Source organism: Cryptomeria japonica, chromosome 10 (assembly GCF_030272615.1).
Source record: "Cryptomeria japonica chromosome 10, Sugi_1.0, whole genome shotgun sequence".
Taxonomy (NCBI): Eukaryota; Viridiplantae; Streptophyta; class Pinopsida; order Cupressales; family Cupressaceae; genus Cryptomeria; species Cryptomeria japonica.
This window is the reverse complement of record NC_081414.1, coordinates 286,142,867-286,158,071: the sequence shown is the minus strand read 5'-3', so window position 1 is coordinate 286,158,071 and position 15,205 is coordinate 286,142,867. Positions and strand designations below refer to the sequence as shown.

The following is a 15,205-nucleotide window of genomic DNA, read 5'->3' as shown; positions in this document are numbered from 1 at the left end:
ATTCCATGTCATCTGTGGGTCCCAGGAACGTCGCTCTCATGGACCTACCGTACTTGAATGGTATGCCTTCGGCATCATGCTGTTTTGGAGCTAGAATAGCTACAGCCAATGAAAACATGGGTGCACAGAAAAGAGTAAAACCGTGATCAAATGGAATAGTAAAAGAACAAAATTTAATCAGCACTATGTGAGACTGGTAAAGATGCCCTGACAGAAGACTGCAATCAAAGCGCAAAGCAATCAATTCCACATGTATTTACCATTTTTCCCTACTGACAGACAAAAATGCTCACGTAGAATGAGAGAGTTGTGTTGGGTCTTCTGGTATTTACATTGTAACAACTCTTAACTTTTGGTAAAAGCGTCAACGATGATTCAAATTTCCAATGCACAAAATATCGGCCTGCTAAATTGGCCGTCCGTATCTTATCTTCTTTACACAGTACAAATCCATGTGAAATTCTGAAAGGCTTCAACAGTCGAACTCAGACGAGGACCGTTCAATAAATTAATGTTTAAGTAAATGGCTGTATGCCAAGACTTGCTAAGAACATCCGCTCGTCTGGAAAAAATGAGTGCCGGTAATCGCAAAACTATGATGCCTCATGCCCTCCTCATTCCTCTTCCTGCACAGGGCCACATAAATCCCATGATGCACCTCGCCTGGAAGCTTGCCTCTGATGGATTCTTCATCACCTTCCTCAGCACAGAACATAGCCATCAACGAATGATTGAAGCAAACAAGGACAAAGTCATTCATCATAACAGCGAAAGGATCAGAATGATTTCTGTTCCTGGAGGACAGCCGCTCGAGGTCGCCCGGGGAGAGAACCAAATCAATAACATAGATAAATTTTTGAGGTCAGTGGAAAATGCGCTTGGGCCTTCTGTAATTGATAAGCTTATTCAAGACATAAACGAGAAAGATGAAGAGCAGAAAGTGACTTGCATAATAGCAGATGTCTGGACGTGCTGTGGTCTGCAGCCAGTAGCTGAACTCCATCGTGTCTCTCTAGCCGTTTTAAATACATCGCTTGTTTCCACCTTCGCCATCCGCTACTTCAGTCCAAAGCTTATCTCCCTTGGGATTCTTCCTTCCGATGGTAAAATAAATTATTTGTTTTTTTCATTAATTTGATTACACAGCTTTTAGTCTGGTCTAAGACAGTCTGTAACTGTTGTTGTTGAAGGTATTCCAAAGGAGGATACGACACAAACATATCTTCCTTCCATGCCGCCGCTACAGTCTGCTCATCTGCCATGGTTAACCGGAGGTGAATACATTTTTCGGTACGGGAATCGCATAGGAAAAGAAGCGGCTAAGATCGAATGGGTTCTGTTCAACACGTTCTACGAGCTAGAAACTGGTGTAGTTGACGATTTGTCCAGAGAAGTGGGTGTGTATCCCATTGGTCCCTTAATTTCTCCCGAGTTTCTGGACTGCGACAGAAAGACATCGACCCCAAGTTTTTGGGAAGATGACATGGAATGTTTGGAGTGGTTGGATAAACAGAGTGAGCAATCTGTCATCTATGTGTCTTTTGGCAGTCATGCAATTTTGAATATCCGGCAAGTGGAAGAGCTTGCTCTGGCGTTGGAGGCTACCCAGAGACCATTTCTGTGGGTTGTGCGGTCGGATCTAATGGATGGGGCCACTACCGTTTTACCTGCGGGGTTCCTGGATCGGGTTAAAGATAGAGGTTGCATAGTTTCTTGGTCTCCACAGTTAAGGGTGTTGTCGCATCCTTCCATAGCTTGTTTTGTGACCCACTGTGGATGGAACTCTGTACAGGAGAGCATCACCATGGGAGTTCCCATGATCTGTTGGCCATATTTCGGTGATCAGTTTCTTAACAGCACATATATTGTACATGTTTGGAAGGTGGGTCTGCCTTTGAAAGCCAACAATGATGGGTTAATAGAGAAAGAGGAGTTTAGGGGAGCGATTGAGAGATTAGTTGCTACAGAAGAAGGCAAGGCAGTCAGAGAAGAAACGAGAAAATGGAACAGCATAGCAAAGAATACGGTGAAAGAAGGGGGGTTTTCATTTGCCAGTTATACTCGATTTGTCAAAGCTATGATGAAATGTGTGAATGAAATGGGAGGTGGGTGATCTATAAAAAACATAGTGATAGGACTAATTTTATTATCCACTCGTCATGTGTTTTCACCTCATCGAAATGCATCTTTGTTGTTCTCGCGTAGCGCGCGAATAAACATTTACAAGTTTTTATAATGCTTAAACCTTCACGATATTTAGCTCTCATGGAAATAAGTGTACCCTCTTTAATATTACTGTTTTTGGATCTATTTTAGTTTTATAGTCAAAAGCAATTGGCGGATTGATTTTTCTCTTTGTTATTGAAGATTTGTCACTTGACTTGTACTTCATGAATACTTATGAGCTCTTTCAAAGTCACTTGCATTGGGGCATGTCTAATATGAAATTTCACCCCCTTTTTATAGGACTCAATGTTGTAGACCTTTCGAGTAACTTTAAGTGCACGCCTTGCATAATATTCAATTTGTACATGCATCCTTCAAAGCTCAACTTGACACATATTTGATATAAATTTCCTAAAGAGCACTATACCCACTTGGACTTGCACAACTCAATGAGAACTTTTATTATTATGGAAAACTTGAACCCATGGGTTCATGCCATGCTATGTCCAACATTGGTTAGGGACTCTAAAATCACCTTGGAGTCATCCCAATGCAAGGCCTGGCTTCTCTACTTCAAAGGTTTGTGACTGTGCCAAATTTTGTGACAAACCTCACCCATCCATAGGGAGGTGGGATTACTTCCATTCATTCCTTAAATCCACGTAAAACACCCAACTCCATGATCGAGTGGTGGAACTATTCTTCTTTACTCGTGGAGGTAATGTCCTAGGTCATAATCCATGTTCCCTATTTACCTAGACATTGGAAATTAGCATCTATCATGTTCTCTCTCACTCAAAATAGGAAACTCCTTTGGCACTAGACTATTTGGCCTAAGTATCGTCTCTTGCATTGCATCTTAAGTTCATATCCTTCACCTCCAACTCATCAACATCCTTCCACCACATGGCTTCGATTATATAACACCTCATCAACAAGCACTCCCCCTAAGCCTTAACCTAATGTGCAAGTTTCCAATCCTATTAGTAACTTTTCTTTCTATAATCACCTATTATTTTTAATGCTCAACTTAGTATATCCCTTCATCATAATTCATCTATCAAACTCCTTGATTTTTTCAATGCCCTTCCTTGAAGGAATGCATTTACTGACCAAGACCATGACTTGTCCAATCTAATTATAGCCAATAACCCACTCATATATACCAAGTCCTATTGGTCATGAAAACTAAATTATTATCTAGTTGCCTTTGATAAATGTCCCACACTATTTCCATGTAAACCACATTTCACATGTATAAGGCATTCTCATTCCCCTAACTCAACTTATTTAGTGGTCCAAACACATTGCACATTGCTCTTTGACCTTATCATTCATGTTTGCCTCTCATAACCTTGTCACGATCTCCTACTTTTACTATCGCATCATGTTATTCAGCTTGATTTACTCCTTGAACCAATTAACTTATCATTTAAACTTATCCGTTAAATGTTTTGGCCCCATTAAAGTGCTAAGCCCCATTACTCATCACTCTAGAACTCACCAGAAAGTCTCCCTTAATGTGTTTCCAATCTTTGGACTCATTATTGTTCCTAACTTTAATGGTCCAACCATGTTTCATCACTTAAGTCCCCCTTTTAGCACCAATTTAGAAATCTAAGAACTATCCACTCCATATTTTAGACTAACTTTGCAAGCCTTTCAACTTAATATTCTTTGAGGCAATGCTTAACTTCCCTAACAAGCTTCTAGATTTAGCATGGGAAAATTCTCTTATACCCTAGTTTGTTCCTTTCTTCTCCAATTTGATATCTCCTCCTTGAGTAGCACCTTACTTCACAATTCTAGATGGGACTCTTTGATGTTGTTTTTCCAAACTCCTAAGTTTGCTAAGCATTGTACCACCAATTTACCAATATTGCATTACATTTAGCCCCTAGTTCCACTTGAACTACTTAAGCCCTCTTGCAATCTTTTGGGATGGACAAACTCCTCAAGTTAGCCATATGTATCATTTATTCCACTTAAGTTGCCACACTAACACTAATACATTTAGCCTAAAATTCTAATGGAGAAGGTATATTGTGATCAAACTTGATTTTTTTTTGAAAAAATGCCCGATTTTGTCGGAATTCCGACGATAATGCAACATTTGGTTTCGACGGAGAAGGAATTGGCAATGACATTAGGGTTTTTTTAGAAAAAGTGCCCCGTTCGTCAAAATTATGACGACCGCGTGCATTACTTAAAAAAAAAAGAAAAGACCAAGTCATTTCATAAATCCTGCCTCTTTACAAAATCCCGCCTCTCATTCGTCCCGCCTCTGTAGCGAACCTGTGGGTTTAATCGTGGCGGGGAAGATCATTGGTGTGACAAACACAGCCGCAGCGGGGAACGGGGGAACGAAGTGCCACGGGCATAAAATGCCAAGGGCTGGCACATAACCAGTGAGGACGACCGCAAGGGAGCCCAAAATGGGTTGTGTAAACGATGACGCCTGGGCCTCCGTCAACAGCAATAAGAGCTATGGACGGAGGAAGAAGTCATCTTGTCCTTCAATTTGTACATTTAGGTTCAAGGTGTGTAGGTTGCTTTTCTTGATTTCTTAAATGGAACCAATTATGAATATGGGAAATTGCTTCTTCATCTTTCGTTTCTTCAAAATTAAGAATGATGGTAGGATGGCTAGAAGAACACCCTTCTTCGAATCTTCCACAAAATTGTTCTTCAAAATCTTCTTCTTCACTTCTATATCCCATTTGCACAATTAAGATATTGGCCTTCTATATGAATCTCATGAAGGAGTTTTGGCTTCCTAGTTAACTTATTTATTAACTAGTCTTCATTAGTTTACTAATTTGAAAGAAACTAGGAAAGGTCAAGTACCTTGTAGAGTCACTATAAAAGTTTTAAAAGAAGATTGTGATTTACCTTCCTCTAAATGTGTTACTAGTATAGGGAGATCCTCTCTCCTCTACTTCCTTGATCTTCTTGAGACCTATTCATTCTTATAGTATGTAGTTTAGTTAATTCATATATCATACTAAAGACCCCATCTTCATTATTTTCATCATTGATCTTTGAGAACATATTCAAAAAAGTCATATTGTTTATAGAGATATATGTCTTCTTCTACTACACCCCTCCATGATATTGCATTAGTCATGTAGACTAATTTAACAATTGTGTTCTTACAAGAGCAATTTGAAGTGATGTGGCAAAGCTTGTTGCAAATATAGTAGATTATAGTTTTGGATCGAGGCTTGGGATACTTGCACTTGCAAAGGTAAGTGTGCTCGGAGCATGAAAATGATGATGATTAAAGGATCACTTACAAAAAAATGAGTTTGTATTTTTTGTGAGAGTAATGCTTGTGAGTAAAGGGCTAGCAACCAAAGGGGCCAGTTTAAGGAAAGTAAGGATCACGAGACTTGTTTTATTGCTTAGTAAAATTTTGAATATATTTGTTCTGATTGATGAAATGAATTATTTCAATTTGAGCCATATCAATGAGATGAATCAAAGAACAAGTAGCAATAATTGTTGGTGTAATAGGGATATTACCTAGCTACTTCCACTATTAGGTCATTTTTATGCCTTATCATTTAAGTTTACTTAAGGTATACATAGGATACTTATCACTTTATGTCTCATATCATAAGATTAAGATACTTTCATAATCTTATGATATCCTACATGTCTCATCTTGACCTATATAATCAAGGGGTTCTATTTATAATCTCATTCATTCATATTGTAAACTTGCATTCATTGATAGGAATACAATTTATTCGTGTCATATTGATCTTCTCATTTTGTTGTGCTTTCCATTAGACCTCTAGATCTTTGGTGGCTATCTCCATAGTCAAATCTTAAAATATTTACCTTTCTAGATTCTATAAAAGAAGTGGTTTTATCAAGAATATCATATGGAATAGCTTCTAAATATTTGCATTTGATAACAATATTGTTAGAGCATTTTGCTTTATAGGAAAATAATCTAAACTAGACTTTTTTTTTCAAGCTAAGACAAAACAAAGTAAGGTAGTACAATAATCACTTTCTCTAAATTGAGATTTTTTGGCAAAATTTTCCAAAAAAATCTCTAAATTAGTCACATAAACATACTTTCTCACTATCTTCTCCTCCATATAACCCTTGGGATCAAATAAGGGTATAATTCTGAATGCTCTCAAGTTATACATAGTAATATCTTTGTCACATTGTTTTAAGTTTCATATCTCATGGCAGTGGTTACTCTTGTCATATGATTGCTATTGTGTAGATGGGTCCTTGAGCCCTGGTTTAATCCCATTTTTTTTATCTATATCAAAGATATTCTTGGCATCCTCACTCAATGGCGATCAAGCTCTCCCTACCCAGATTAACCTATCTCTAAATTTGGAAAATGGGTGCAGAAGTTTGAGTATGAGTACTCTTCGGTTATTTGTCATGCTTGTAAGGAGAAAAATAAGGATGAAACTTTCCCTATTTCCCAGGAGATTCAAAATATTGATTCCAATCAAGGGAGCTCCCCTTTGGATTGTTCAAGGATATATAATGCTTTGGGTTATAATGATGGATGTGTCAATGATATTATGTCCCTTCATTGTCTCAAGAAAATAGGATTTGGAGAGAAGAGTCCTTCCTTTGTGCTCAATCAAAGAGCTTTGGATCAGTTTTTTAAACCACCCTAATTTTAGGATGGTTCATTTTTTCTTTAGTTATTCCGCCTCTTGTTGTTTTGGAGCTGTTTTGTTTTGTTGTTTTGTTGGGATTAATGCTTCATCTTTCTCTTTGCACAAGGGATCAGGGCCCTTTCAAAATCCCTTCTTATCTAATTAAAAACACTCAATGATGATGGATCATTATAGTCCCCCCTCTATGCTTGGATTTAAAAATAGAATGAACTCTAACTACTTGTTTAATTCTAATAGAATATGAAATTAGGGTACCTAGGTAGCATAAGAGGTTGTTCACTAAATTCTTCCACCTTAATGATAGTTAATGTTAAGGATTGAATGAAACAAACTCTTGTTCATGGATCACCTTCTTAGCCTCCTATGGAAGTCATTCTTTGTGTGGTCTACCATGACCATAATCAGGGTCTTAATAAATGTATTAGATACTCTCTATTATCAATAAGAGAGTTATCATAATATAGTCGTGGCGAGTGGTTACAAATAAGATTAGTGGGTCCATAGTTCCCACTTGGTTTGTACTTAGAAACATTATCATTTCTTAGTTGTATGGAAACTACAAATTCATGCATCTAGGCAACAATACACACTAGCTATTATATGATTCCACTAATGAGAAAAGCCTAGTCAATCTTATAGTTTGTGGAATTAGTCATGTCCCTCATATAGAATATCTATATATGGAGTATTCTTGCCTATAGATTACCTATTATTTTGCTTAATAATGTGATTATTTCACATACATCATAAAAGTGCCCTTCTAATATGTTTGTGCATCAATCTTGAAACCATATTTTTATTAACCAACCAATGATAAGAATTATCTTAAACATGCCTCTATATTTGAATCCCACTAGCTTTGATAATCAACCATAATAACCTTAACAATGCATCGACGGGAACAATGCCTAATAAATCATCAATTGTCTTAGGTGAATCTAGCCAAAGCCAACCCATCAAATCCACTAATCTCCCTTGCATCCCAATCATAAAATTGTATGGTTGTTGGAACAAGCTTGGGAGATTGAAGAGATATAAGGAACATTTCAACTTCCAAAATACTGAAGGAACAAAAATAATTAGCTAACACATCTTCTTTTGGGAATTTTTGTATTTAGTTCTTCCTTTCCAAATCAACATACCCTATTTTGGCTTCCCAAATATTTACTAAATAACTTTGAAGATAAATTGGGAAGAGAATCCATCATATAGATATTTCTTTTCAACAGCCTTAGAGGACATTGTTTTGTCTATCATTTATTATAATAGCTAATACCCAAATTTTTTATAAGATAACAAGCAAAACCTCCTCTTCACAAACTATGTTTTCCTTAATAATCCAAGAATGAAAAAAGGAACCCACATAAAAATTACTTACTCCCTACCATGAAGGAAAAATAACATCCAATTTAAAGATAGATGTACCAAAAGGAAAGAAATATCACCTCAAAATCTGTCTTGAACTTATACATTGAATCTATACACACAAGAATCCCCTTAATAACTCTCTCACAACTTTCAATGCTGGAAGAATGAGTGTTTTCACAAGACTTTCATACCATGATATTTATATCAAGATTCACTTGCATAGTTTTAGAGTCAAGCTGACCCATTCTCATGAGTAGTTTACATGAACCCCTCATAAGAATGGATCACTTAGTACTCATTTCATCAAAGTGATGCTCATAGCGGTGAAGCGTTAGGGATTCCTAGGAGGTCACCCATACTAATACTACTCTAAATCAAGCACATTTAACCATGTAGATTGTCCCAAGATCAAACCCCTTCAACTTGCCACCCCATTTGCAAAACCTTCATCAAGTGGTGTGTCTTATAAACCATTCATTATAGAGCAACTTTAGCTTATCCATTGACAAGTGGGAGGTGTTGAAGTGTTTTTTATGCACATGCAAACGTAGAATAAAATACCCAAAAGTATCTTATCCTCTCTTGAACAAAGTTACTCAAATGCTGGAGATTTGCTTAAGGATCACTTGAGACAACTCCAAGGTTCTGGTATGTCGGGTCACGACGTGTGGATATTTAGGAGACACAAATAAAATATAAATGTAATCATTCCATATTTTTGTAGGAGATATCGAATGAGACTAATAGGAAGAGTAGTAAACATGAGTCACAATGAGCACTTTAGAATAAATCTAAACATTATAAGGAAGAGTAGCTTGGAAAAATAGAAGCGTAATTTATTTTCCAATATGCAAGATTATTACTTGGGAAAGAATCTTGAAAGAGGATTGAAAAGATTCCTTGAGCTAACATTGTCTCACTTATCCAAAATTATGAGGAAGGATTCATTAATGAAATGGTCATTAACAAGATGGAGAGAATAATAATTAGGAAGAGATAGATTTCACATGCTACTAGGTGACTAGATTGGAGAGAAACTAGAGGCAAATCATTTAGCTTGGCCATGACACAAAGTCTTAGAATAGATGCCAACCTTGGTGAATGGAATGAAAATCCCAAACAATTAATGAGTGGTGAGACAAGTAGAGGCATCTATAAATTTTGTTTTGAATAAAATAAAGAAAAAATGGGACTAAAACCAAGGGAAATGCACATGGAAAGGATATGATGAAAATCAAAATAAATAGTTTGAAGATAATATTAGTTACCTAAAGGATATTCCACTTGATTATTTGGTATATCATAACTATTTTGACAAATTTTGAAACCATTAGAGGTACCTTTTGCTTCTGTAGATGAGGCATTCAATCATGTTGAAGTTGTGATAGCTTATTTGCCTCTTTATAGACAACAAATTATCCATACGAATTATCATATATACTTGTAACCTCCATCCCAAACCACCTATTTCACTCTTCTTCCTTTGTGTACCTCTTTTATTCTTCCATTACCTCTTCGCTTACCTAAATTCAATCCAAAGCATAGTGTATATAGCATCAAAAAAATTCCATATTTGATTAATATTATCCACAACATATCGAAAAGACAAATACCACACTTATTGTGTCATCAACCAAAAATAATTTACTTACATATTCAAAGAGTTCAATAATGGAGAAACATCCATGCGGTGCTCTACACATGTCCTTGAAGGTTCAAGAAATACTTATCCTCTATTGGTCCAAACTTTAAATCACTTTCCATGCATGAAAATTATTGCAACCATACACAATTTCCCACCCAATAGATTCTCTCAAACTAGTTTACTATCTTAACATAGGGTCAAGGAAAAGCAGGCCAAAATAGGAATCCAAGTGTCTTAAAAGCCTTCAAGACCATAGTGGTGAGGATTGAATTTCTTTCTTTAGTGGTATCTTTCTCTAGATTAATTAGTGGGGGATTCTATTAGGACCTTTTCCTAATTAAAAAATATATATAAAGATTACATCCCTAAATATTGCATTCATAATAGAATAAATTTCTGCAATATTGAGACTAAATTCATAATAGATTTATAGTGATGAATAAAGAAATATTTAAGATTATCAAAAAATTGATGTTTTCTTTCTCCCAACCGTCATTGGATATTGGGTGATCTTTGAGGCATTATGTCAAATAGTTCATGTGCCTTATCTAAGCTTACATATTTTGCATGCATGTGTACCTGGGCAGTTGCACTACAACATCTATACTCACTAATCACATTTGGTTGGAAGTTTCTAAATCCATTTCAAACACATCTTGTGCATATCCTACAATCATAGCATTCCATTAGATCACGTTTCTTTGATGCATCTCACTAAACAGTTCATGCGCTTTCATGTCTATACTTCCACATTTTCCAAACATGTCAAACAGAGCATTTCCAACCATAAGCATCTGATATTAATTGCCCTTACCTTTTGCTTTGATTGAAGCCCATACTTTGTTCCAAAGCTCCCATTTTGGCACAGGTAGAGAGTACGTTGGCAAATAAAACTGATCGAAATGGAAATCTATTTGTTGCATTGACTGCATTGTGAGGACGCTTATGTATTTCATCGACAGCATAAAGCAGGAAAGGACATGAGAATATCTCCTCGGGGAGGTATTCTATGACAGCTGCGAGGTAGATGAGAGTTTCTTATGCCATTTGCTTTGTTCTATGCAGTCAAACGCGATAACACTGTTTGAATTCAAATGCTAATGGTGATTGTCTTTTTAATGGAAATAGATGAGAAGGGACGTCAAGGGAAGGAATGGGCCCACAACACACCTAAGCAATCAAAGCTTAGTGTGTGTTGTTTAAGGCTGCCCCCTTAAGACATCATAATTGATTGGCTCTTCACTCCTAAGACCTTCAAAAGTCTTTAATGGCTTCATTGAGTCCTTTTGTCTTCCAAATTCACCTGCACCAACTTGAATTCTCCTTCAATGCTTGATTGCCTGTTCACTTGGAATTGAATTGATTTTATAACTAAGAGATCACTTGAATTGTAGGTAGATCCCTTCAAATGACAGGGTAGGCTTCCTTTTATACCTTATATATGTCTTGAAAGCATTTTATCCTAATGGCTTTAAATTAAAGTACTTTCTCTTCTATCTGGTATTGGTGGAGCAGAGCTTGCATTGCATCGTCCTAGGATACATATTTCCGCAGATACAACACAAGTTAAATGTATCTCAGGTCTATGCAAAGCAACCTCTGCTCTAGAGATCACCAAAAAATAGAGAAAGAACTTTAATTTAATGCCATCAGGATAAAAGTCTTTAATCAAGACAGATAAATGGTATGCAACTGGATCTATTTGGAATGCATTACCCAAACACCACAATCGATCAGTCACCTTTGAAAAGAAAGTGGTATGATGAAATATTTAGACATAAAATAGATGAAATGCACTCCATATTACTGCTGCACAATATTTTGGTCGATGATATTTTTAAAATAGTAAAGGAAGGTGCATGGAACAACCAAATTCTGATCATTATAAACAATGAATATTTTAAGATCCTTTTATGATATGTAAGTTGAGAATATTTTATGAAAGGTCCCTAAATTAATACACTTTAAACTGATTTTAATATACCTTGAAGTGTGCAATATGGAAGGTTTGTATTCTTAATCTCCTGCCCATTTCTTAATTTAAAAGATGATATCTTTATTAAATATCTTTATTAACTTGATTTCTCCTTCAATTCTTGATGAATGCTTGATTGCATGTTCACTTGGAATTGAGTTGATTTTATAATTAAGAGATCACTTGAATTGTAGGTAAACCCCTTCAAATGACAGGGTAGGCTTCCTTTTATACCTAATATATGTCTTGAAAGCATTTTATCGTGATGGCTTTAAATTAAAGTACTTTCTCTTCTATCTGGTATTGGTCGAGCAAAGGTTGCATTGCATCGTCCTAGGATACATATTTCCACAGATACAACACAAGTCAAATGTATCCCAGGTCGATGCAAAGCAACCTCTGCTCTAGAGATCACCAAAAAATAGAGAAAGAACTTTAATTTAATGCCATCATGATAAAAGTCTTTAATCAAGACAGATAAAAATTTAGTTTGATTGTCATCATTTACTTTGCCAAATTCTTCACACGTAACTCCTGAATCAATTTCCTACTCACAAGAATTTTATTATGTCTCAAATATAGGGAAACAGAAGGCTTCAAATAGAAAACTTGAACATGCAACTAAATCCATTGACTAACCAGAAGAACAAAATTAAGAAACAGTTTGATCATCTGAGAGATGTTATAGACTTGCAACTCACCAGCTAAGTTTTTGCGGGTAAGAATTTTTTTTGTTTTGGTTATGGTTATGGTGTTTATAGGGAGACATTTACAAATTTATATCTATTTTCACTATTTAATGGTTTATGGGTTTGTAATGTTAATTGCATGTTCTTTCATATTTTTGTATATATTCTTTATAATAGCCTATTATATTGATTTGTTCTATTATGCATAATGGTGTGGGTCAGACGACTTTGCCGTCAGTGCATGAAAGCATTGAACGAGTTCTACTTTTAAAAATTACATGAAACATTTTTAATTTATTTGATTCAGTGTTATTTGCAAAAAATGATTATCAATGATGTTTCCTTTCTCCAAGAATTGTCTAAGATCTTTCCATCAAATAATATGTAACATCGAATGACTAAATCTTTTCATTACAAATGCTTATTTTATTTAATTATTATCTGAGCATGAATTAAAATTTATATCTGTACAGAAGCATAACATACAAGTTGAAGAGTCATGTGCAAGCAAATTTCCTAAAAGAAAGCAAGCAGGCATTATCTTGAATGACATGGAAACAAGCTTATCAGCTGCTTAGAAGAGAGCAATTGGAGAATGGCAGAGGAAAGTGTTTAGGGGTGATAAATAGATAGATAGTATGCAATACAAGCAAACAATGTCTGGAGTGTCTGATGTGACGTCTCTAATTTATGTCCAGAGGGACTAACTGGTTTTGGAGTTCCTACGAAACCTATTGGGCCACACTTGGAGGAAATCAATGTGTTCATGCAAGGAGCACCTTTTTTCTATTATGAAAATGATACTTTTGCACCGAGGGATATTTGGAAGTCAATATCCAAAAATTTCTATAGTGTGGAACAAGAGTTGGCGGACTTGAAGTTTTCACATCTCCATAAAGACCTTTGTTGCACTAAGAATATCATTTACACACTAAAATAGACCAAAATTTTCCTTAATTGACCGTCCACACCTATTCAATGTACCTATTACACATCAAGGTGCAATTGTTAATAAATACATATGTATATCTCCATATATGAAAATATAGAAGAAAAATTATAAGGCCCCATTTTTATAGGATTGATATGCTATTGTCAAACTTGAACCATCGCTAGCTAGCTAAATTGCCAATAAATCAAACCTACCACTTGGATACTACTTAATCCTACCAACATTGCTCAAGCTATTGAGAAATATCACCTAGCTAGTACATCAATCGATCTATTGGCCCATTGCATGACCTATATCACTATCTAGATTATGCGAGCATCTTCCATCCCTATCTCCTAGGCTATTCCAATCTAGGCTCCTTCAATTGATCTTGTGGTTCGCAGTTCATACCTCCTTCATTGGTTGGGAGTAATTTCAGTAGTGCAACTCAACTTCGAGCCGATAGCCAGAGCCAAGCATAGTATATAGTCCCGTCGGGCCCATCCCATATACTTATGCTTGATCAGATAGATAGAGGTAGTCGAGTGTGTGCCTACTATAGAACACGGTACTTCATCTTTTGCCAATGTCATTAACTGCCTGGAGAAAAGTTAACCATTTGGTGGTTCAGAATAGAATAGAATAGAAAGCCCATGCGGCCTCTTGTGCATGAAAATCAATATATATATGTATATGTCTATATATAAAAATGTAAGGATGGATATATGTTTGAATAAAGATAAATAGATGAAAAGATATGTGTGTGTGTGTGTGTGTGTGTGAGAATATATGAATATACGTTTGAATAAAGATAAATAGTTTTATATGTGTGTGTGTGTGTGTGTGTGTGTGAATATATGAATATACGTTTGAATAAAGATAAATAGTTTTTTATGTGTGTGTGTGTGAGAGAGAATATATGTGTGTATATATGAATATATAATGAAAGAAAAAATATGTGAAAACTATTGTGATCTAAACATCACAAAAAGGAATAATTGATGAAATTAAAGGAAAGGGGGATAAATAGCAAAATATAAAATTAAAAAATTGCAACACTTGAAATCATGGAGAAATGCTTAAAAAAGAAAAACATTTATATATAAATATATGTGAAAATATATATAAATAACTACATATTAGACAAAAAAAGATTGTGAGGATAACAATTTTAATTTAACTATTAGCTACATAGACAAAAAAGGGAAAACGATTGAAAGATAAAACTAAGATTGGAAAATGGAATGAGAATAAATACATGAAGAGAAATTAGTAATAGAAATTATGAAAAATGAAAAGAAATGTAAAATAAATATAATGAAGAATAGAGGATCAAATACCCATATAATAATAATACATTAGAAAAAAATTAGAAGGATGCACACATTAAAAAGAACATGGTAATGTGTGCACATACATATATATGTATACAAAAAGAATAAGCGAAAACTGTACAGATAGTTTCGCATTATGTAACAATTTCTGCCTCACATGAAACAACATTTAGAAAAATAACCTCTACCATAGGTTTCTACCTATTTATAAACTCCTTGACCACAATAAAAGAATCATTTATTTCCATCCCAAGATATCTTCGCTTATGTCATGTAAATCCAATGATTGAATTTTTACTTTTAAAGCCTTTCTCCTTAGGCTTATCACATTTAATAACAAGTTGTTAACTTACTCTCTTTATTTATAATAAAAAGATTTGAGATCTTAGATTTGCCATGTAAATTAGAAGCATATGTCCCTTTCAAGCTCCCCACA

General features: G+C 35.3%; 1 protein-coding gene across 1 annotated transcript; it reads left to right on the top strand.

Moving 5' to 3' along the window:
- Positions 1–441: 441 nt before the first annotated feature.
- On the top strand, positions 442–2,344 carry LOC131055525 (anthocyanidin 3-O-glucosyltransferase 7). The gene is made up of 2 exons (XM_057989992.2): positions 442–1,103; positions 1,191–2,344. Exons 1-2 carry the CDS (start codon positions 524–526, stop codon positions 2,111–2,113), a joined length of 1,503 nt encoding a protein of 500 aa, XP_057845975.1. The 5' UTR covers positions 442–523; the 3' UTR covers positions 2,114–2,344.
- Positions 2,345–15,205: the final 12,861 nt, after the last annotated feature.

Bases quoted from the DNA above. Each gene is read 5' to 3' on its own strand.
- LOC131055525 (XM_057989992.2), top strand. From the start codon at position 524: ATGGCTGTATGCCAAGACTTGCTAAGAACATCCGCTCGTCTGGAAAAA. The intron at 1,104-1,190 runs GTAAAATAAATT...TTGTTGTTGAAG, and splicing joins TGGGATTCTTCCTTCCGATG to GTATTCCAAAGGAGGATACG.